Source organism: Garra rufa, chromosome 19, assembly GCF_049309525.1.
Source record: "Garra rufa chromosome 19, GarRuf1.0, whole genome shotgun sequence".
Lineage (NCBI taxonomy): Eukaryota > Metazoa > Chordata > Actinopteri > Cypriniformes > Cyprinidae > Garra > Garra rufa.
Window position 1 is genome coordinate 21,091,769 of NC_133379.1, and position 24,776 is coordinate 21,116,544.

General features: G+C 37.9%; 2 protein-coding genes across 3 annotated transcripts; one reads left to right on the forward strand and one right to left on the reverse strand.

Moving 5' to 3' along the window:
- Nucleotides 1–242: 242 nt before the first annotated feature.
- On the forward strand, nucleotides 243–14,547 carry LOC141291908 (protein phosphatase methylesterase 1-like). Of its 2 annotated transcripts, none has more exons than XM_073823908.1 (14): nucleotides 243–503; nucleotides 4,099–4,190; nucleotides 4,309–4,403; nucleotides 7,659–7,716; nucleotides 8,259–8,310; nucleotides 8,385–8,539; nucleotides 8,783–8,873; nucleotides 12,643–12,708; nucleotides 12,808–12,934; nucleotides 13,461–13,590; nucleotides 13,671–13,715; nucleotides 13,832–13,896; nucleotides 13,974–14,048; nucleotides 14,144–14,547. In XM_073823908.1, the coding sequence occupies exons 1-13, from the start codon at nucleotides 421–423 to the stop codon at nucleotides 14,043–14,045; spliced, it is 1,131 nt and encodes a 376-aa protein (XP_073680009.1). In that variant the 5' UTR covers nucleotides 243–420; the 3' UTR covers nucleotides 14,046–14,048; nucleotides 14,144–14,547. The 2 variants fall into 2 exon arrangements, with proteins under 2 accessions (XP_073680009.1, XP_073680010.1); XM_073823909.1 differs by having other exon boundaries at nucleotides 13,974–14,041.
- Nucleotides 14,548–21,880: 7,333 nt separating this feature from the next.
- On the reverse strand, nucleotides 21,881–22,846 carry LOC141291912 (odorant receptor 131-2-like). The gene has a single exon (XM_073823913.1). The coding sequence runs from the start codon at nucleotides 22,844–22,846 to the stop codon at nucleotides 21,881–21,883; it is 966 nt and encodes a 321-aa protein (XP_073680014.1).
- Nucleotides 22,847–24,776: the final 1,930 nt, after the last annotated feature.

Sequence of the window (24,776 nt, forward strand, 5' to 3'; positions counted from 1 at the left end):
CACGGATTTCAGAAAAGTTGCAGATATCACTTCGTGATATTTACATTACAAGACACTGACGATGATCAATCTTTATCAACCTTTGTATTGCATTACGTCATATTTTTCAGGCTGGTTTACGTGCCAAGGAACTAAAACTGGTGTTTTCTGTTAGTTGTAGTTCTTTCCCATGTGCCGTGACGTCAGCGTCACCGTTAAGAACCTGCTAATTGGCTACATTTCCCATAATGCCGTGCAAAAATACTGGTGGGCGGAGACTACTAGTGTGAACATACGATTTCTGTACCTGTCTGCTGGTCTAGTCTAATATATTCTTAATTTGTAAAGTGTACGGCTGTACTGTTTATAGAAGAGGACTCGTATGGTGCAGAGAGGGCTAAGACGCTTTACGTGCTCAAAGGGTTTTGTTTTCCTCGCACCATGGAGAAACAGTTGCATTTGAATTTGCTAGCCTCCAAACCCCCAATGGCAGGTTTGCAGTCTGGATCTAAAATAAGAATGGGGTGAGTTTACGCTTTAATCATATCTTTTAAAAATAATCTTATGCACAATAATGCATGCTAGGTGTTTTGGTAACCCTACGGATGAGAGCTGTTAGCTGTCACGATCTAGATTCTAGAAGATCCATAAAGTGACGAGGCATAACTGTTCTCGGGGTTTGTTGCTTATATGTGCGTTTAACTATTTCCATATTTGTGGTACGGAGTGGCAAACATGTCTTAATCGTGCTAAATGCCATGAACGATTGTGTTTTACGTCTCTGACAGTCTGCGGTCCCCTCCTGCGACCTGTGTCTCATCCAGCTCCCGCGATCACGACTCACTCGATAGCGATGTCCGAATCGTTCTTTTGAGTCGGATCTTTTCAATTAATCGTCTGAGTAAATTCACAAAACCAGATTAAATCTGCTCAAGCGGTTTACGAGTCAATAACCTCTGTTTCGGACATATATTTCTTGTGTGAGCCTAGAACCAATAAGTGAGGAAGTTTCTGGAAATGTTGGGAAAAAATGTGTTTAATACATGATTGTACTTTATTTATCATTTGCCGTCAGAATGAGAGTCAAAACAGCTGATAAAGGCTTATACACAAGTAATCTGCATGACTCCAGTCCATCAGTTAACATCTTGTGAAGTAAAATGTGTGTTTTCATAATAAACAAGTCAATAATAGATGTTTCAAATAGTTGCTCCTGGCTAAAATACAAGTCCTTTATCCATCTCAAGTGAAAAAGTCTTCTTCTCTGAATCAGGAAAGAAATGATACTCCGATCAAGCACTTTTTACAAGTTAAAACTGTTCAAAACAAACATGTCACTGAATTTTGGTGTGAGAGGACAACAGAGACGATGATAATAAGACGATGTACAAGAGGCATCATTATGGAAAAAAATATTTCTCAGCTTTTATTTACATTTGAACAAAAAGTGGCATGTCCAAAATGATTCATACCCTTTGCAAACTGTCACAGTCTATGGGAAAATGAACCCATAGTTCAATACCATTCCAAATAGTCCAAGGTGTTCTAAAGCATCCAAATTATCCTGATTCATTGGGAACAGCTGTTTTAATCAACTCAACAGGTCAAAAACAGAAGCTCTCTGCTGGTGGTTTGTGGACAGTCATGGCTAAGACAAAGGATCTCAATGAGGACCTGCGGCTGTGCATTGTGGCTGCTCACAAGTCAGGAAAGGGCTATAAGACCATATCTAAATGTTTTGAAGTTCCGGTGGCTACAGTGCAAAGTATTATTAAAAAAATACAAGACGCACTGTGAAAAAGTGAAAAAGGACAAGGTCAGAAGCCAAAAGTGACACCTGTTCTGGCCAGGAGGATAGTGAGAGAGGTCGAAAAGAATCCAAGGGTCACCACCAAGGCCATCCTGATGAATCTGGGCTCTGCTGGTGGCAACATCTCAAGGCAGACAGTCCAACAGACACTGCACACCGCTGGGTTCCACGGACGCAGACCAAGGAGGACACCACTTCTCCAGATATGGCACACAAAAGCCCGCTGGACTTTCATCTGGACAAAGAAGAATACTTCTGGTCTTCTGTTTTATGGTCAGATGAAATAAAAATTGAATTTGAAATTGAATTTAATGTTTTTTAGCCGGTGGACCAGGGAACCTAATCGCTGTATAACGGCACCATGAAAAAGGAGCAATACATCAAAATTCTCAACAACAACATCAGGCAGTCTGCAGAGAAACTTGGTCTTGGGCACCAGTGGACATTTCAGCATGACAACGACCCAAAACACACAGCAAAAGTGGTGAAGAAATGGTTATCAGACAAAAACATTAATGTTTTGCAGTGGCCCAGCCAGAGTCCTGACTTAAATCCAATTGAGAATCTGTGGAGGGAGCTAAAGATCAGGGTGATGGCAAGGAGACCTTCCAACCTGAAAGAGTTGGAGCTCATCGCTAAAGATGAATGGGCAAAAATTAGAGCTGCACGATTCTGAATAAAATGAGAATCACGATTTTTTTGCTCAGAATAAAGATCACGATTCTGGAGAACTTTTTTATTTTAAAGATTTACCCCTAAACATTAGGTTATCAAACAACAGTAAAATAGCAGTGAAATAAGACAAAATAAACTTTGCTTTAAATTTAAAGAAATGTAATGAAAAATAATGAAAACAAAAAAAAAATCACCATTAAACATTAAAAAATAAACATACAGAGATTACTTTAACAAAACCATTTGAAAGTGGGTGGACACCAACGGGATTTTGAAAAGCGTGTCCCCAGTGGAAATTACGCCCCTGCGTGAGTGGAACTCTTCCGCTGAGTTATCATTTGATGTGAATATAGTCCGCGTTGTACAGTATATTGAGACAGAGGCGCCATGAATTGCATCTGACAGAATGTGCGCTGAAGATGAAGTTTAAATGGTTATGTAATGTTGGAGAGAACGGCGAACCTGCATTAATTAGGCTAGCAAAAGTTTTGTAAAATATAAATAAAATTGGCTGAATCGTATAAATGCTGGATTAAGATCGTGAAGGGGGTCGAATCGAGATCGCGATCTTTAAACGATTAATTGTGCAGCTCTAGCAAAAATACCAGTGGAGACATGCAAAAAGCTGGTCAGCAATTATAGGAAGCGTTTGATTGTTGTAATAGCCAATAAAGGCTTTTCTATTGAATATTGAGAAGGGTATGCATAATTTTGGACATGCCACTTTTTGTTCAAATGTAAATCAAAGCGGAGAAATATTTTTTCCCACAATGATGCCTCTTGTACATTGTTTTATTATCTTTTAGGAGAAGCCTGTGTTGTTTCCGGTCCAAAAAACTTGCTGGTTGAATAAAAGTAACTTTAAGTCAGAATTTGCCAGGGGTATTAATAATTTCGGGCTTAACTGTGTGTATATATACACACACAAACACACACACATATACTGTATGTATATTATGTAATCCGTTATTCCAAATTATGACAAAAATTGTAGTCAGTAATGTACATTACACATTTTAGGTAATATAATCAGATTACTGTTAGATTACTTTTAGATTACTTTTGACCTGACTAGTTTATCACATTGATTTAAATGGGACAATCCAGTACCATAACGATGTAAAAATACAAATTTTTTTTGTAACAACAACATCTGCAAAGTTACGACATTCAAAGTTCAATGCAAAGGTAGCTATTGTCATTTACAGTACTGCTGATTGACCTTTACAGTAAATGTATTAGGTGAAAGAGGTTCAGATAGCAAAAAGTCTGAGAATGTCTGCAAATAAAAAATAATGAGAATTTGTGCATTTTAATGAGTTAGAAAGACAAAAGCTTTTCAATAATACACAATAATACATGGTTAAATAACCTGCTGAGTGATAATTTATATAAAAATGAATATGTTCATCAGTAGTTGATGCAATGTTGAAACACCTCTTAAACCTGAAAAGATTTTTGTAAATCCAGCTGTGTCGCCACCTGACTAATGACTAGTCTAGGTGTGAATGTCCACAAAACTGGACTGTCTGAGTGTATATAAGTGGTAACCTATTTTAGAAAGAAAATATAAACACGCACACACTTGGATGTTACTAATTTACTAATTGTTTTGTTCTCCCCTCTCTGTGCAGACCAGGAAGAAAACGAGATTTTACTCCCCTGCACTGGAGCCAGTACTTCGAAACCATTGAGGACGTAGAGGTGGAAAATGACAACAGCAAAGACATATCCTTTGTTTAATTGTTGTGGAAACTCTTGGCAAATGATAAAATATCACCCCCATGTACTATGACATTAAATTCTCCCATTCTGTTCTATGAAACATTCCTTTACTCCTTTGTACACATTCAGAATTTACAGCAGTGGCGCTCATGGTCCCGTCCTGATGCTCCTTCATGGAGGAGGTCATTCTGCACTGTCCTGGGCAGTCTTCACTGTGAGTTTTTGACTCTTATAGTGCTGTGTTTTTATGATATACAGTGCCTTGCAAAAGTATTCATACCCCTTCATTTTTTCACGTTTTGTTGTGTTAAACTGCTTTAAATTAGTTTTCCCCCACATCAATTTACACTCCATGCAGCATAATAATGACAAAGCAAAAACCAGATTTGCAAATTTTACAAATTTATTAAAAATAAGACGCTGAAATATGTACATTGCGAAAGTATTCATCAATTAACTCAGTACATAGTTGAAGCACCTTTACAGCCTCAAGTCTTTTTGGGTATGATGTGACAAGATTTGCACATCTGCATTTGGCAATTATCTGCTATTCTTTGCCTCACTTTTTCACCTCTCAAGCTCTGTCAGCTTGGATGGGGGCTGGCAGACATTTTCTAGAGTCCTAGTTGTTCCAATCGTCTTCCGTTATGCATAATGGAGGCTACATGCTTCTGTGAACCTTCAATGCAGCAATTTTTTTCTGAACTCTTCCCTAGATCACTGCCTTAATGCAAGTCTGTCACTGAGCTCTACAGGCAGTTATCTTGACCTCAGGACTTACATTTTCAGCTGTTAGACCTTTTCTGAGAGGTGTGTGCCTTTCTAAATCATACTCATTCAAATGAATTTGCCACAGTTTAACTCCACGTGAAGTGTAGTAACATCTAGAAGCAATATGAATGCTCCTGAGCAAAATTTCGAGTGTCCCAGAAAAGGGTATGAATACTTATGCAACAGGATCTTTTCAGTTTTTTATTTTTAATAAATTTGCACAAATGTTAAAAATCTATTTTTTTGCTTTGCCATCATGGAGTAGGGAGTGTCGATTGATGTGTGAAAAAAAGTAATTTAAAGTAGTTTAACATAAGGCAGCAACATAACAAAATGTGAAAAAAATGAAGGGGTGTGAATAATTTCGCAAGGCACTGTAGTATGTATGTCAGATGTGGAAAAAGATATGACATGCTGTTAGTTTTGTGCCCTAATATACAGTATGTATTTTATATGTATATGTAAGTATCACTATTTTTCAAAAGTTAGGGTTAGTTTGAATTGAAACATTTTTTCTAAAGAATTTTTAATAGAAATGAATAGTTTTATTTAGCACAGATGCATTAAATTGTGCAAACTTGACATGGTTACAAAATATATTTAGAAATATAGCTGCAAGCAGCAATTACGGGGCCAAGCACTCAAAGCGGAAAATGAGGAGCTAACGATGGCAGGAAAAACCGACCAACTGCAACAATAACGAAAAGGAAGCAATTTTAAGAGGATTTTAGTGGAAATTACAGAAAAGTGATGTAGAACGCCTACTGATTTGATTTAATGCTTATTACGTTTGACCAACAGGTGGCGCTGTTCTCAAATCCATCTGGTGTGTTTAGTGTGAGGTGACAAACGTGCACACAAAGTTTGGTGTCATTATGTCAAAATTTTCCAAAGATATTGCCTTAGAGTCATTTTCACATCAAGCCTTAAATTTATAGAGGCGCTATACGAAAACGGTTTCATCTATCATCATGAAATCCATAACTTTTTGTCAGCACAGTCTGAAGATGATCTGACTCGATTTTGGTGGAAATCGGACGAACGGTCTAGGACTAGTTCGAAAAAGTAGGTTTTCAACATAAATCAAATTGGCGGACAGGGAGTTTGGCCAACTGTGGCATAATTGGTATCTATGTTGTCGGCATGACCCAAGGAATATTTTGAGACCAGTTTCATTACAATAGGCTACTGCTATCTACAGTTATTAGCATTTTTGTTCATTTTAAAACTAATGGTTAATGCATGCTTCATTACTCTTGAACAATAGGTGGCGCTGCTACCAAATTGATGTGGTGTAATCAGTGTGAGGTGGTAATGCCACATACCAAATTTGGTGCAAATATCTCAAAGCTTTGCAGAGATACAGCTTCCGATGCGCTTTGGCATCTTACCTGCAAATTCGTTGATGCGTTAAATGAAAACAGTTTCGAATATCGACACGAAATCCATAACTTTTTGTCAGCCTGGTCTGAAGATGATCCGAGTCAAATTTGGTGAAAATCCGACTAACAGTCTAGGAGGAGCTCGAAAAAGTAGGTTTTCTACATTTATCAAAATGGCGAACAGGAAGTTTGGCCAATTTTGGAATAATTGGTATCAATGTTCTCGGCCTGACCCAAGGAATATTTTGATATCACTTTTATTACAATAAGCCATTTTTTCAGAAGTTATTAGCATTTTTCGAAATTTCGTTATAACTTCCCAAAATTTTTATGTACATTCAGGGCATGGTGCCGAACATTTTTGTAATTATTGTCGAAACGATACGCTAATCCGTTCTCAAGATACAGCATTTTAAAGCTAAATTCAAAATGGCCGACACCCAAAATGGCTGACATGGGAAAATTGGATATGGTTCGACTCGGCATGCTCCTCCGAATCTAACGGGACGAGTTTCGAGATTTTTGGCCAAATCACTAAGAAGTTATAAGCAAAAATAGCCTATTTTTATATCTCCTGACCACTAGGTGGCACTGTGACGAAACACTGCAGGTTGCCTCAGGTCATGCTTGTTATAACACACACCAAGTTTGGTCTCAATATTCCAAAGCGTTGCGGAGATATGGCCTCACTTCCATTATTGAACGCTTTTCGTATAATTATTTAGCGCGTTATTCGAGAACGGTTTGTCCAATCAACTTGAATTCCATAACTTTTTGCCTGCATGGTCTGAAGATGATCTGAGCCAATTTTGGTGAAAATCAGACAAACCGTCTAGGACGAGTTCGAAAAAGTAGGTTTTACAAACAATTAATTATAGAAAAAAAACTAATCCTTACGATTTTTGAAATTTGGTGTTCATTCGACTCGGCATGACCCAGGGATTCAGAGAAAATTGGAATTTTGATTTTATGGCTTACGGTTCAAAAGTTATTAGCAAAAAGAAATCGAAAGTTTGGACAAGTGGTGGCGCTAGAGAGTTTGAGTTAGAGACTCCAAACTTGCTAAAGTTAATATTGAGACTGTCCTCTATCATTGTGCCAAATTATACAACTTTCCCGCAAGCGGTTCTATGGGCTGCCATAGACTTGCGGCGGAAGAAGAATAATAATAAGAAACAGAACGAAAACAAAAGGTGCCTACGCACCTTCGGTGCTTGGCCCCTAATAAATGCTGTCAAATAAAATAAAAGATCAAATTCCTATTTAATTTATATAATAATATTATAATTTATATTATCTGATGTTTGTATTTTTAGTCTGTTATATGCAGCCGGATTAACTGCAGGGTTGTAGCTATGGACCTCAGAGGACATGGTAAGGGATTTCAAACTTATTATTTAAAAAAATGTCTTTGTTTTAGTAAATTATCTGAAAACAAACACAAATGTGACCCTGGACCACAAAACCAATCATAAGGTTAAATTTTACAAAACTGAGATGTATACATCATATGAAAGCTCAATAAATAAGCTTTCTATTGATATATGGTAATATTTGGAATCTGAGGGTGCAAAAGAATCAAAATACTGAGAAAATCACCTTTAAAGTTCTCCAAATTAAGTTCTTAACAATGCATATTACAATTACATTTTGATATATTTATAGTAGGAATTTTACATGGAACATGATCTTTACTTAATTTCCTAATGATTTTTGGCATAAAAGAAAAATCAATAATTTTGACCCATACAATGTATTTTTATCTATTGCTACAAATATACCCCAGCGACTTAAGACTGGTTTTGTGGTCCAGGGTCACAAATAATCACATATGTCAATAACATGAATGTGATTAACATAAAATGTATGGTTTAACTGAACAATTTTCAAATGGCTAATTTTCTCATATCATTCAGGTGATACTAAAGTAAAGAACCCTGATGACCTCTCTGCTGAAACAATGGCCAAGTGAGTACATACTCATCTTTCATCTATCAAAGTCTGTACACAATGTTTAATTTATAAATATTACTTTCTCTCAGGGATATTGGAAAAGTGGTGGAGGCACTTTATGGTGAAAACCCACCTCCCATCATGCTTATTGGTCACAGCATGGGTGGAGCAATAGCAGTTCACACGGCTGCATCCAATCACGTGCCATCACTGCTCGGTCTTTGTGTTATTGATGTAGTGGAAGGTACGTTTTCACACCTGATCCAAATTTGACCTTGTTTCATATTACGCACAAGCAAAAACAGTTGATGACAGGAGAAAAAGCAGTATAAAAAAACAGTTTTGACACCTCAGAGTTTCAAGCAGTAGAGATATTGGTTATAGCTTCAATATTGACCAATGCATTGTTTCATAATAGGTTTCAATGCAGTTTGACTGTATGCATTATATTTATGCATACATTTATACAGTTTTGCTCATTCTTCAGGTACAGCAATGGATGCCTTGAACAGCATGCAAAACTTTCTGAGGGGTCGACCAAAAACATTTAAATCAGTGGAGAATGCAATCGAATGGAGGTACACAGTTTTGGGTATATTGTTGAAAATAATATCCAAAATTAATTGAATCCTGTAATATCTAAAAACCGTACATATTTCTGTGAAAAAAAAATTTAAACACCTAACATCCTGCATGCTCGAAACGTCACATTGTGATAGTCTGCTATTCAATTTTTTACTTTTTTTTTTTTTTAAGTATTTTTGATGCCTTATTTATTTTTTTTATTTCTGAGGATGAATTATGGGTAATTACATTGCCAAGCCTAAACAGCAATTTCTTGTTTTTACTTATAATTTATCAACAATTACAGAAAATTAAAAATATTATACCAACCTTTCATTAAAGTGAGATTACAATAATACTAAATTAAAGGATTTAGTTTAGATTAGTTCAGTTCCAGAACATAAATTTACAGACAGTGTACTCACCCAGTTGTCATCCAAGATGTTCTTGTCCTCCTTTCTTCAGTCGTCAAGAAATTTGTTTTTTGAGGAAAAATTTTTAGGAATTTTCTCCGTATTGTGGACTTCCATGATGCCCCCGAGTTTAAACGCCCAAAATGCAGTTTAAATGCAACTTTAAAGGGCTCTAAATTATCCCAACTGAGGAAGAAGGGTCTTATCTAGCGAAGCAATCTGTCATTTTCTAAAAAAAAAAGATAATAATTATGTACTTTTTGAACTCAAATCCTCATCTTGTCTAGCCATGCGCATACGTACTCTGTGTAATCCGGGTCAATACAAAAAACTCCCATTTCAGTTTCTCCTTCTCCTTCAAAATCACCCTACTTTGCTGTTTTACCATTTTTTTGTAAAGGGCCTTTGACCTTTTTTGCATGTTCACTTTGTAAACATTGGGTTGTTACTTCTCCAGTGATGTAGGATGATTTTAATGTAATTTTTTAAAGAAAAAAATGAGATAGGAGTTTTTCGACATACCCTAACTGTATTGACCCGGATTACACGGAGTATGCATACGCATGGCAGTGCTAGATAAGCGTTTGAGGTTAAAAAGTGTATATATATATATTAGTGGTGGGCCGTTATTGGCGTTAACGTGTTGCGTTAACGTGAGACTCTTATCAGGCGATAAAAAAAATATCGCCATTAATCTATTGTCAAAGTAGGGTTATCTTATTTACACGAAGGCATGTCATTTCTGTCTCTACATGGTCGCGCGTTTATAATGTCTCCTCCGCGAAAACACGGACGGGATCGCGGACTCCATTCATAAAAACCGAATCTTCTATAGACGTTTTTCCTGAACACGGAAGTAAGCCCGACTCTTAACTGAAAGAATGCTTTGCATTTCCGGTCTGCATTGTTTCTAGTCAAATTAGGGTATATTCCGAGCTAATAAACTAATGTTAAACCTATTAAAATGTTTTTTAAAAGTACATGGCTCCATAGCGCCATCACTTGGCAATGTCGCAATGACCGTCATTTGTCAGTGCCTCACTTTAATGAGTGTGTAGATGACACGAAGCAGCGGACGTTAGCTACATTAAAAACAGATGGACGCTATTTGAATGGGTTCCTATGGAAACCGGAACAGAAAAGCATTCAATCTGACGTTAGAATTCATAATGGCGGCGCTCATCGTTTACTCAGGAAAAAGGTCTATAGCGTGAAATGCCACGTAAATTCGTCGATTTTTGGATTCATAAATCAAAAGTTGGTCTGCCACTTAATTCAAATCGCGATATGGACTAGTGTCTGTGAAAACTGAAATGCAAAAAGACAGTTTCAATATGAATCCTGCATGTTCCGTTTGCCTCTGTATGTATGAATGGTGGAGACACGTTTTTACTACACGCATACCGAAGAACGCGTGACGTTCCCGGTCATTTTTGGCATTTGCATCTCACATGAACAGAAAAACTCAATCTCCAAAGCTGCTGTGAGTGTCACTTTTACCGTTTCATTTGAGAAAACTAGCATCATATCATACTGTACACACAGAAACTTCACGGCAACCTGTCAAAATAAAAGTACGGTGTAACATGTAACACAACATTAGTCCTGTATTACTTTTGTACAGTATAATGTAGGTGTTTATATATTCCTATTTAAATAAATGACATAAAACAATATATATGATAAAAAATAAATATAGCAGTTTATATGCAGTTTGGAAACAGGAGATGAGCCCCTGGTGAAATGTGCCACCTGGCTTGAGAAACCCCTTCTTAAAGACTTACTTTTAGTCATTATTTGGGTAGCACACATATTCTGAATGCCTTTGGCAGAATTCAAATTAGCCATTTTAATCTAGATTAATCTAGATTAACTCCAAGATTACAGTGAGATTTATCTAGATTAAAACAATTAATCTATGCCCACCACTAATATATATATATATATATTAGTGGTGGGCCGTTATCGGCGTTAACGTGCTGCGTTAACGTGAAACTCTTATCGTGCGATAAAAAAAATTATCGCCGTTAATCTATTCTCAAATTTGGGTTGGGAGCTGGGTCTAAACTACGCAAGCTATGGTGACTTTCACCTTGATAGTTTAACGCGGATGTATACCGAAGAATATGGTTGCGCATTTAAGTCTCCTCCGCCAAAACACAGACGGGATCGCGTCGTCCTCCATTCATAAAAACCGAATCTACTATAGCGAAATGTCACGTAAATTCGTCGTTTTTTGGATTCATAAATCAAATGTTGGTCAGTCACTTAATTCAAATCGCGATATGGACTAGTGTATGTGAAAACTGAAATGCAAAAAGACCGTTTTAATATGAATCCGGTATGTTCCGTTTGCCTTGCTGTATGTATGCATTGCGGAGACGAGCTTTTACTACACGCATACTGAAACACACGTGACGCTCCCGGTAATTTTTGGCATTTTCATCTCACATGAACAGATAAACTCAATCTCCCAAACTGCTGTGAGTGTCACTTTTACCGTTTCATTTGAGAAAACTAGCATCATATCATACTGTATGACACAGAAACTTCACGGCAACCTGTCAAAATAAAAGTACGGTGTAACATGTAATGGGTTGGGTAGGTGTTGACGTTAAAAAAACACAATCTAATAGGTAGAAAAAATAATTTCATTGTTAGTTAGTTAGTAAACACAAGTACATCTAATTGAACATAATTTATTTTCATCAACAAATTATCATAGAACAGCTTTGTGAGCTTTATGATCCAGACTTTAAGTCATTATTTGGGTAGCACACATATTCTGAATGCCTTCAGCAGAATTCAAATTAGCCATTTTAATCTAGATTAATCTAGATTAATTCCAAGATTTAATCTAGATTAATCTAGATTAAAAAAATTAATCTATGCCCACCCCTAATATATATATATATATATATATATATATATATATTACTTTTTTTTTTTTTTTTTTTTTTTTTTTTTTAGAAAATGACCGATTGTTTTGCTAGATAAGACCCTTCTTTCTCACCTGGGATCGAGCCCTTTAAAGCTGCATTTAATCTGCATTTGGGACATTCAAACTCTGGGGCACCACTAAAAGTCCACTATATGGAGAAAATTCCTGAAATGTTTTCCTCAAAAAAATAATTTCTTTACGACTGAAGAAAGAAAGACATGAACATCTTGGATGACAATCGGGGTGAGTACATTATTTGTAAATTCTTTTTCTGGAAGTGAAATAATCCTTTAAATTCTTTAACAATGTCAATTTTAGCTTTGCCTTTTATCTCTTGGAAATATTAATTACAGAAATTAACAGCTTTTTTTCCCAGCTCTAATAAAGACTAATAATCTCTTTTTTTTTTTTTTTTTCCCCCCTTACCAGTGTGAAAAGTGGTCAGATCAGGAATATTGAGTCTGCACGAGTGTCTATGGTTGGACAGGTGAAAAAGTAAGCGTTCCCTAGTAGTTCCCTTAACTAGCTCTGAAATTTGTAGAAACATTTAGCTGATGTATATATTGCACTGATTAAATGTATTGGGATGTTTAGATGTGAGGAGCCATTGAGTAGTCCAGGGGTTTCCAAGAGCATTAGCGAAGGCATTATTGAAGAAGAGGAGGAGGATGAAGAAGGAGGTGAATCCAACCACAAAAGAAAGAAAGAGGATGACCAAGAGGTAATATGTGTTTTAATTCTGATCTGATCACAATAACTGAATTTACCATTCTAAAGTTCAGGGTCAGTACGGTTTTTTTTTTTTTTTTTTTTTAGTGAATGAATGAAAGAACTTAATATTTTCAACAAGGGTGCATTAAATTGTTCATTAGAACAGTAAAGACTTTTGTAATGTTACAAAATATTTATCAAGGAATCATTGACCAGAAATTCAGCATATATTAGAATGATTTCTGAAGGATCATGTGACACTGGAGACTGCTGTAATGATACTGAAAATTCAGCTTTGCCATCACAGGATAAAATTGAATTTTAAAATATATTACAACAGAAAATGTAATATTTCACAATATTACTGCTTTTACTGTATTTTTAATCAATAAATGCAGCCTTGGTGAAAAATAGCTTTTCAAACCCAAATCTTTGAATGTTAATGTACGGTATCTCGTACTTTATTGTACATCTATTCACAAATGAACATTAAACATTATTTTATGTTTTGTTATGATCATTTTCCCATTTGGCAGATAAAGAAAGAATGTCTGTACACCTGGCGTATTGAACTCTCAAAGACAGAGAAGTACTGGGAGGGCTGGTTTAAAGGACTATCTTCTCTCTTTCTCACCTGCTCTGTGCCAAAACTCCTCTTGCTGGCTGGTAAGAATGCTTAGACATCTGTCTTTTAGACTTACTCAGTGTAAAAAAACAACTCTTAATGACTAATGTTTCTCCCACAGGTGTTGACAGGCTTGATAAAGATCTTACCATTGGGCAAATGCAGGGTAAAGCATTTATTTTCTTGCTCTTCAAGCTAGACTTTATAGTACAGCACATCACATTGCTATAGCCAGAAGCTACTTAATGTATTTTGTGGTTTTTGTTGTTTTTATAATTATAGGAAAATTCCAGATGCAGGTTCTGCCACAGTGTGGCCATGCTGTTCACGAAGATGCCCCGGAAAAAGTATGTCCATTTTGTATCACAATGTGATTCACAGCAAATTCGCTTTTGCTTCTTCTAAACTGTGATGTCTGATGCAGGTAGCTGATGCTCTAGCCACCTTCATGGTCCGTCACAAGTTCACTGAATTCAAGGAGGGTTCCCCCTGGTAAAAAGTCAAGTGATGTTTGAATCGTATATTAGAAACTACATATGATTTTATTTGTTTTATAATCTCACCCTTTACCTTCTGTGTTTTTTGCTTCAACAGACGAAGTGTAGCCTTCACTCGTAGTCTTCATCCAGCTACATGTCGTCCCTCTCTGTTCTCCACAAGGGATTACAATACAACCAAAACCATGATGATGCCTCTGCTGCCAACTCATTCTTAGCACTTCATTCTTAAATTATATTCAGTTTTGTATGACTTTATGTATGTTTGCTATAGTCATTACGATTCTCGTGACTATTCTGGCAGGAGATAATTAATAATACAATAATAATTTCAAATCATTATGTATATTTAAATTTTTATTTTCCCCTGAACTGATTTCTTTTGCATTTCCTCTGATGCCTTGCTTGTTTGTTGTTGTAATTAGGATGATTGCATCATGTTGTGTTCAAAGTGTTGATCGTTGCTGATTTCAAGGGAAATAATAAAGAGAGGTTTCCGCAGTCTGCGCTCATTAATAATTTACAATATTAACAGAGAGAACATTTCAGTAAACGTAAAGAAAATAGATAGATATCTGATTAAAGGAGTAGTTCACTTTCAGAACAAAAATTTACAGATAATGTACTCATCCCTGTGTAATCCAAGATGTTCATGTCTTTCTTTCTTCAGTCATAAAGAAATTATGTTTTTTGAGGAAAACATTTCAGGATTTCTCTCCATACAATGGACTTCTATGGTGCCCCTGAGTTTGAACTTCCAAAATGCAGTTTAAATGCAGCTTCAAAGGGCTCTAAATGATCCCAGCCAAGGAAGAAGGTCTTATATCTAGTGAAACGATCAGTTATTTTCTAAAAACATTTACAAATGATATACTTTTTAACCTCTACACAGAGTACACACAGTGCTAGATGAACATTTGAGGTTAAAAAGTATATCAATTGTATTTCTTATTATTTTGTTTTAGAAATAACCAATCTTTTTGCTAAACAAGATCCTTCTTTCCTCGGCTATGATCGTTTAGAGCCATAGATATATATACGTAGATGCCTCATTTAGCGACTGTTTCTATGGGCCTTTATCAAAGACTATAGAATACCAAAGACATGTCACTCGTGTAGTTTTGAATGGGGAAAAGTGCAACGGTCATCATGGCCGCGAAGCCCCGCCTTCTTAGTGAAAGAGCCAATCGTTGATGAGTAAAGTCAGCGCGTCACTGCAGCTGCAGTTAGAAGTCCCGGTTGCTATAGAAACAGTCGGCTCTCTAATGGTGCGTTCACACCGCACACTTTGTCTGCGGCAGGCCATGCTCCCAACGCATCTAGTTTGACGCATGTACGTTGAAGTTGGCAACGCTTGCTTTTTGATGCGTTCACACCGCACACGTCAGGCAACGCTTCCAACGCATCTAGTTTGCACACTTCCCCTGAATAAACAGTGGCAAATTAGTAGGGAGTGGACATTTTGGAATCTTCTCATGACCATGTTTCGCTAGCTAACGAAATGGGAAATAATTACGTTGAGAAAAGATTTGATAAGTTACCCGACATCCCTATCTCTTCAGTGATCTTCATCCAAGCAAGTTCCTGTACATTTCTGTCTTTATACAACAACGAGGACGGATCATACAATTCTCTGCGATTGCAGACGGCTACAATGAGCAATAAATATAACTTATATATAATTAAATTGAAAATACATTTTTTCTGCTCCCGCTTCATTCAAGATACGTGTGGTGACGTTGATACAGTGAGACGCTCTGATTGGTTGATGCACTGCGTCAAGTCCATCAAAAGTTCAGCTAGCTGAACTTCTGCGTTGCTTGCGTTTGCTGCGTTGACGCTTGAAACGCAGGTAACACTTGAAAAGTTGACGGATCCAACGCACCACAGAGCCTCTGACGGACCGCTGACGAACTCAACCATAGACTTTACATGTAATCTTGCCGCAACTGACGCTGACGTTTGGGGCGGTGTGAACGCAGCATAATGGTGCGTTCACACCGCACACTTTGTCTGCGTCAGGCAACGCACCTAACGCATCTAGTTTGACGCATGTACGTTGAAGCTGGCAACGCTTGCTTTTTGGTGCGTTCACACCGCACACGTCAGGCAACGCTCCCAACGCATCTAGTTTTCTGCACACTTCCCCTGAATAAACCATGGCAAACTATTGGGACTGGACATTTTGGAATCCTCTCATGAACATGTTTCGCTAGCTAACGAAATGGGAAATAATTACGTTGAGAAAAGATTTGACAACCCGATCTCTTCAGCGATCTTCATCCAAGCAAGTTCCTTTACATTCCTGTCTTTATACAACAACGAGGACGGATCATACAATTCTCTGCGATTGCAGACGGCTAGAATAAGTTTGTAGCCGTCTTCAATCGCAGAGAATTGTATGTTTTTGTTTTTTCTGCTCCCGCTTCATTCAAAATACGTGTGGTGACGTCGCTACAGTGAGACGCTCTGATTGGTTGACGCCAGGGCCGGATTTAGCCAGCCCCAGTAGGGGGTGCATGTAGAATATTGGGGGGGCGAGTGTTGGTGAGCTTCTCTAATTATCTATGCAAAGAAAACTATACTAACTATGCTGTCATCATATTAGTCCATATCTCTATCTTCTCCTTTGATCCATTTGATTTGTCTTATAGGTTTTATGTTTGATGCCCTACCGTCTGCATTTACCCGGGCTTGGGACCGGCACAAATAGGACACTAGCTTGTGCCCTTTTGAGGCTGCATTTATGTTTTATGTCTATCTATCCTTTCATTTTTTTTGTCTTTTTTTTGTGTATTTTTTTGTCATTTTTATTTCTTAGTTCTGTACACAGCATGGCTTATAACAATCATTAAAGCATCAGTCGTCTGCTTTTCTGTGCAAAAAGACTAACAAATGCATCCATATCTAGGCCTGTGGTTATGCCCTTCTCCTGAGCCAGAATAACTAAATTTCTTTTTCTTTCATGTAGCAATAATGCGGCGGAAGGGAGTAAGAACACAAGACAAAGTGGAGAAAGCGCTTTAGCATGATGAAGATGATATTCCAATCACAAGGGAGATCACATACATGCGATGGAGCTGAGGAAAGGCATTCTTATACCCGTGTAGATATTTGCAAACGGTGGAGAGGTCTACAAACTCTACATTGCCATCATCATCAGTCTTTTTAAATTCTTTTTCCAGTCTTTTTGGATTTCAGTTTTCACAGACACTAGTCCATATCGCGATTTGAATTAAGTGACAGACCAACTTTTGATTTTTTAATCCAAAAATCGACGAATTCCATGGTATTCCGCGCTATAGTAAAGTCGGTTTTTATGAATGGAGTCCGCGATCCCGTCCGTGTTTTCGCGGAGGAGACATTGTAAACGCGCGATCATGTAGAGACAGAAATGACATGCCTTCGTATAAGATAAATAACATAAGGCTATTTAGTTTGTTTGTTTTATGAAATTCTGAATTTTGCATGCCTTTACATTTGGGGGGGGCAGTCACAGCATTTAGGGGGGCATTGCCCCACCTTGCCCATGCCTATGTCCGGGCCCGGTTGACGCAGTGCGTCAAGTGCGTTAAGTCCGTCAAAAGTTCAACTAGCTGAACTTCTGCGTTGCTTGCGTTGGCTGCGTTGACGCTTGAAACGCAGGTAACGCTTGAAAAGTTGACGGATCCAACGGACACAACGCAACGCAGAGCCTCTGACGGACCTCTGACGGACTCAACCATTGACTTTACATGTAATCTTGCCGCAACTGACGCATGACGGTTTGGGCGGTGTGAACGCAGCATAAGACGTGCGTTCAGTACTGCGCATGCGCACTGGGTCATCTAGCCGAAAAAATAAGCGTTTTTTAACGCTATTAAAGCGGCAGTTCTTGTTGGATTTCTTTGGAGATTTCAAATATGAAATTTAATCGTAAATTTGGCGAACAGTTTTGGAGAGTTTGATGTTTCCCATTCAAAGAGATAGGAGCTGCACTTGGATGCCCGAGAGGCGTTTCAAAGATGGCCGCCGAGTGACATGACTTGTCTTAAAAGGACTTTGGCCTTTATACGTAAGCCGTCCGCCATTTTGCTGCGGTCCACTTGACGTCATTCACCCATAGATCTATGTAATTTACCATTGTAATCACTGAATAATCGAAATGCCACAGTCCCGCACAGCCGTTGGTCTGCGAACCTACAGTATGGTGAATGACGTCAAGTGGACCATTCCAATATGGCGGACGCATCTACGTGCTTGGAGCGGTCCAATGGGGTATCTACGTATATATATCTATGGTTTAGAGCCCTCTGAAACTGCATTTTGGAAGTTCAAACTCAGGGGCACCATAGAAATCCATTATACGGAGAGAAATCCTGAAATGTTTTCCTCAAAAAACATAATTTCTTTAGGACTGAAGAAAGAAAGACATGAACATCTTGGATGACTCCAAGGTGAGTACATTATCTGTAAATTTTTGTTCTGAAAGTGAACTACTCCTTTAAGATCCTTTCCACCATCATTAGCCGCTATAGTGTTTTCACGTCTCGTCCTCATACACTGAGCGTAAACAATGCCACTGAACTGAACGAAACTCAAAATTTTTGCTTATTATTGCTGTTGAAAATGGTCGTTTATTGTCATGTTTTAGGTTGTACTGATCGTGTCAAACTGGGTAAAACATTTGCAGTACTATAAACTGTCAAAAGTTATAGCAAATAATGGAGAAGAGAGCAAAAACTAAGGAGCTAAAGGTGTTTGTGGTTGGCCAAACTGAACCAGGATTTCCAGGGCAAGAATCTTGACAACATTTGTGTTTGTGCTTATCATTTCCGGCCAGGTAGGTGAAATATTAGGTTAATATCTTGATTAATACTGCTCGTACATATCTTTACCACCTATTAACGTTGGTTTGTCAAAATATTGCTTACTATCGTCTATAGGTGCTTCTCTGTATGGTTTAGTTGCTTCCACACGTTTTTTTCTGTGGTTTAGACAACACAACTTAGCAGTACAACATGTTCAGTATAGAGGATGGATACCCGAGCCGAGCCTGACGGTACCCGACGGAACCCGACGGGCCGGGCCGGGTTCGAACAGATATTTAGAAAGGATGCTCTGGTTCGGGTCGGGCTCGGTCACATCAGCGCGATAGTGCGCCTTTTGCCCAGTGTGCACTGATGCTCTCATCTGTTGACATTTCCGAACGCTTTCCTACAGTTGCTTAATAAAAGCGGGCTTTCCACACAAAAAAAGTGCATGTGTCATTAGTATGAGAAAAAAAAGAGATTTTAACTATGTCGGGCTGGGATCGGGCTCGGACATAAATATCTTAATGCTTGTCGGGGTCGGGTTCGGTTACTGCTCTGTCGGACGCGGGCCGGGCTCGGACAGAAAAATGCGGCCCGATCCGCACTCTAGTTCAGTAGTACAAGAATAACTATGTGCAGTAAACGGTAGAACTGGGCTACAAACTAGTGTGTTTATAATTAAGAAGATAATACATTAAAATAATATGGTAAGAAACCAATTTCCAATATCAAGCAGCTAAACGAGCTGTACAGCTAAAAATAGCTGGACTCGGATGAGACTGGAAGCAGACCCATAAAATTTGCAAATGGCCATATGGGAATAATTAGGTGGATAAATCCTAATAAAACCTACTAATATGTCAATACCCAGCCCTATATTATATTTTTTCGCTATTTATTTCTAATTTACATAAAAATGCTTTTAGAGACTCTAAAAGTCTAATGACAAGGGCTAATATGTGATATGTTATATTTTCCCTTTATGCCAAAAATCATTAGAATATTAAGATTATGTTTCATATATTTTGTAAATTTCCAACCATAAATAAATCAAAACTTAATTTTTGATTAACATTTAGATTTTGCAACCGTTAAATTACAGGTTTTCAAATAGTTGTATCTCAGCCAAATATTGTCATATCCTAACAAATCATACACCAATTGAAAGCTTATTTATTCATGATGTATAATTGTCCCCTTATGACTGGTTTTGTGGTCTAGGGTCACATGTATGCCATAATGAGAAATGAGTGCTGGACTACTGGAGGTTATAACATTTGTATCACAATAAATGAGCAGAAGATAATTGTGTAATATGATGATGGATCTCTCACCTGCAAGGAGTGTTTGTTCTTGAGTAGCCCCACTTTTAATTAAACAGGGAACTTGAATAACCGAAAGAATAATCCTTTAATCGAATTGTTGCTTGCTGTTGCTTACATTTAGTTGATTTTTTTTAACTCTTAATACAATGTTAAACAAATGTTAAACAATTTTAATAGAGTTTGAAATGAATTAACACAATACAACATTAATCCTGTGTTAAGACATATATTTTGGAATATACATTTTCTTATTGAGATCTCTGTACTTGTCATTTTTTTTTCATAATGCTTCTTAAAAATGGGTGAAATTGTGTTTGGCATGAGTAAAGTATGGTGAACATACTTTAGGCCTAATGCATATGCCCCCGATTACGAAGTGACCTGTCCCAGATTATCAAATTCAGGCAGAATTTTTGTTTTTTGGCACAAAGACACTAATAGGTGTGGCATGTCTCCTCTTAGTATAATATTTACATTCTTTCTTCTGGTGTGGTTAGAAAACATCTTAGCGATTTCAGAAAAGTCTAATGTGTTGATCTAATGTGTTAGATAGATATCAAAATAAACTGCAGAAGCCAACATTGCAAAAAATGTCCCAGATTAGGAGCGTTTCTGTCTCAATATATAAGGTTAAACATCATAAAATACATCAAGAAGCAAAATAATTTGAACAGAATATATATTGCATTTAGCTTGTATAAGAAACAACATTAATCTATTTTTATACTGTTAATAATTCAATACAGTATTGCACGTTTCAATCTCAGATAAGAGTGATTTATTTACATTCGTATGTCCATAATTTATGTTGTTGATAGATACATATCTTAAAAGTGTGTTCTTTTTACAATCCAAAGTGTATATGTGCATAATACAAGCTGTCTGTATTTTAATGATTCTTAAAGGTCCACTGAAGCGCCTTGAAACACGCAGCGTTATTCTATGTGGTGACGTACTTTTAACTGAAACAAAAACATATCGCCCAGCCCCGCCCACTAATTTTGAATAGCCAATAGCGTTCGATTGATATCTGCTCGGGCAAGAGCCATTGAGCTCGGTAAAGCCGCATTTGTAAGCTTATGACAGCCCCAGACTAATAAATTACTGCACAGATTCAATATGAAACTTGCTAAAACGAAGTAGAGATCATTATTATGCTGAGGCTGTGTAGTTTAATACATGCCGACCCACATATGAACGCTTATGATCTCCTCCGCGTCTTTGTGTAGGGGGCGGGACACTAGGGACTCTAGAGAGCATTTGATTGGACAGAACGTTTGATTAGAAACTGAAGTGCACGGTGATATCATCCAAATCCTTGATCCATATAGGCGGAAGTGACGAGACTGTAAGTTTTGAATGCCCATATCTTGTAAATGCGAATTTTGTCTTTGTTTTGCAGCACACTAGCTTATAGATAATCTTAAGGCTAATATATTCATACTAAAAGCCAAAAAACTTTAATTTTGATTTCAGGGGGACTTTAAATAGCTTGTTAATAGTTAACAGCGGATGTATTATTTTAGCAGCAAGACATGTAAAAACCTGTCATCTTATATAAGTTAAAGCATGAACAATACATTTATTTTCATTTAAAACAAAACAATTTAATATAAAAGTATATGGATATCTTGTTTAAATACAGCATTCATCATGATGAAAGTTACCATTGGGCATTGTGCAAGTTATTATATCATATCATCTCATGTCATACAGTTAATGTATATTAACAGAGGGCCTTATTTTGCCTGAACGATAGCAGAAATAATATTTAAACAAGGGCCAAACGGCTTCATCTCTCATACCGTAGATCAGAGGACTTAGGCAGCGTGGCAGCATAAGAAGAATAAGAAAATTTAGATATCTGAGATTTATGAACAGAGAAGAGCTGTCAGACACTGTGTATAGTGCTTTGTTTATTGTGGCATACAAGAAAGAGGTGAGACACAGTCCCAGCTGAATCAAGTGCAAGAGCACCGTTTTTAGGGCTTTTTTAGCAGAATCTTTATCAGAGGAAACAGACCTGGCTGTGATCATAATGCTAATATACGTAAAAATAATAACCACTGCAACAGACACAAAATAAAGCACATCAAACCCTTGAGTTTTATCCAGCTGCCATTTGAATAAATACAATCTTTCTTGTGTGCAAAATAAAACCTCTACAAATAAACTGGGGTTGATAATTAACACAAAAATAATGTCTGTTATAATATTTATAGAACTAAGGAACCAGATGATTCCTAAGGCGATTCCAGTCCGTTTTGGTGTGGCGATGGTGCAGTGTCTCAGAGGGAAGCAAATCGCCACGTACCGCTCCAGAGACATCACAGCAAGTGTCAGAGGAGCATTACGGAAAGTGCAGTAGGAGATAATGACTAGCAGAGTGCAGATAGCTCTATTTACTTGAAGGTAATATGTACCCATGACATACACGATAGTTGTGAAAATCAAAAGCACAGAGTCATTCACAAGCATGTGTCCAAAAAGAATATAGCGTGGCGTCTCGTAGAATACACGCTTGCTTCTCAGAGCAAAAAACATCACACAGTTTACGAAAAAGAAAAACACAGATATTAACATAAGCACTGAAATTTTAGTACTGGGCCCAGCATCCATTTCAACCTTAAAAATTTGCTGATAAAGGAAAGACACCTCAGCTGTGCCATTAGAGCCCGCCATAAGCTGAAAGACAAGAAATGGAGAAACAAGGCTGATTAGAACAAGTATACAGTGTACAGTCAGACTTATTCTGAGTGGTATCTGTTGTGCACTGAAGTGAGATTTGTAAGTTTGCAACATACCTCGGACACAAATGTGGTGTTATTCTGCAGTCAGTAAATCAGACATCAGCCTTTCATCTGATCCAGTGCCAGATTCCACAAACAGCTCTGATCCTGAGCTTATATAGCTGTTACACTGGCAGACAGAACCACATGGGTATGTCCTATGTGTCACTGGGTGAATGAGCGGGAGGGAGTACAAGTGAGATACAAGTGTAGAAAGAAACGTGTGGGGGTCTTTCTAAAAAGAGGGGGTCCAAAGACCTGAGACCACTAGTAAAAATACTTCTACCTCTATCTAATTAAATGCAAAAATATCAAAATATAATTCACCACCCCTTCTTAAAAAAATAGCCTGGGCTGGTTGGCTGGTCTTAGCTGGTTCAAGCTGGACGTAGCTGGTTTTAGCTGATCTCCCAGCCTGGTTTAAGCTGGTGACCAAAACCCCTCTAAAACCAGGCTGCTGACCAGCTAAAACCAGCCATCCAGGATTTTGGCCACTCTCCCAGCCTGACCAGCTAAGACCAGTCTGGGAAAGTGGCTAAAACCCCTGTAAAACCAGCCTGCTGGCCAGCTTAGACCAGTCACCCAGCCTGGCTAGGATGATCAGGCTGGTTTTAGCTGGTGGTTTCCCAGCCTGACCAGCTACACTCTCAAAAAGGATGTGTTAATTTTTAACACATTTTTTGTGTTATGTCTATTTTAGCACATTTTGTGTTATTTTGTGTTAAATGTGTGTTAAAAACGAAAAAGAAAAAAGAAAATATCCAACACAGTGTGTCTAACACAAAATGTGTTAAATATCAGCCAATCACATTGCTGCTTGCGTCACTTCATGAGCCGTTATTCTTCAGACACAAGCAAATTTCCTCCCGCTTCAAGTTTTCATCGTCAGGACATAACTTTGATTGTGAAGGTAAGATAAATGTTTGTATTTGCCATTATACGTTTTTAAAATGTCTTCTGTGATCGTTTGAAGACGGTCGAGGGGCATTTGGCACATATACGTGGTAGCTGGGAAACAGCTTGCGCGCCTATTGGCTGCTCTGCGGCAACTGCAGCAGCCTATTAGAGCGAGGCCTGACGCGACGCCAGATCCAATGGGGGCATTTCGCGCCCTTTGCGTCGCTTCGCGCCCTTTTCGTAGCTTCCCGCCTAAAAGGGCGTGGTCTAGGCCTATAAATATCGCTCATAGGCAGCTATTATCTGGTTTTTCATCATCAAAGCAACCAGAGCGTGCGCATGCACGGCAAGATACGCAGTACTCGTTCCCTCTCTAGAGAGAACCGAGGTTACGTAAGTAACCGAGTACGTTCTCTTACTAGAGGGAACGAGTACTGCGTAAGAAGTATCTTACGCTAGGGGACCCAGTGTAAAACGCCGTGCATGCTGAGATCTGACACCAAAGTAGAGTTGTGACGTTCGCGAACGAACCGATTCTTTTGAACGGCTCATAAACATGAACGATGGGAGCCGAGTCGCGGCTGGGGGGGAGCCGTTCTTTCTGTCGTTCTTTTTTCCTATGCGTGTTTCACCAAAGGGACTTTGGTTTCACACAGATGCACACAAATTATTCCCGGATGGTCTACTACTTAACTTAAGAATTCGAAGTGCGGATCAATGCACACTCTAACGGCTAATATTGGCCACAACACATTGCGCGGTGAACGAGGATCCGATTATAACTACAAACACGCATAAAAAATGTTTAAAAAAACTACAAACATGGCGGATACGCGCTACCAACGGACAGGTAGAGAAAGGGGTTTTTGAGATAACTAATCAATGTGTAACCTAATAAATAATATTTAAATAATGTTATCCATGGT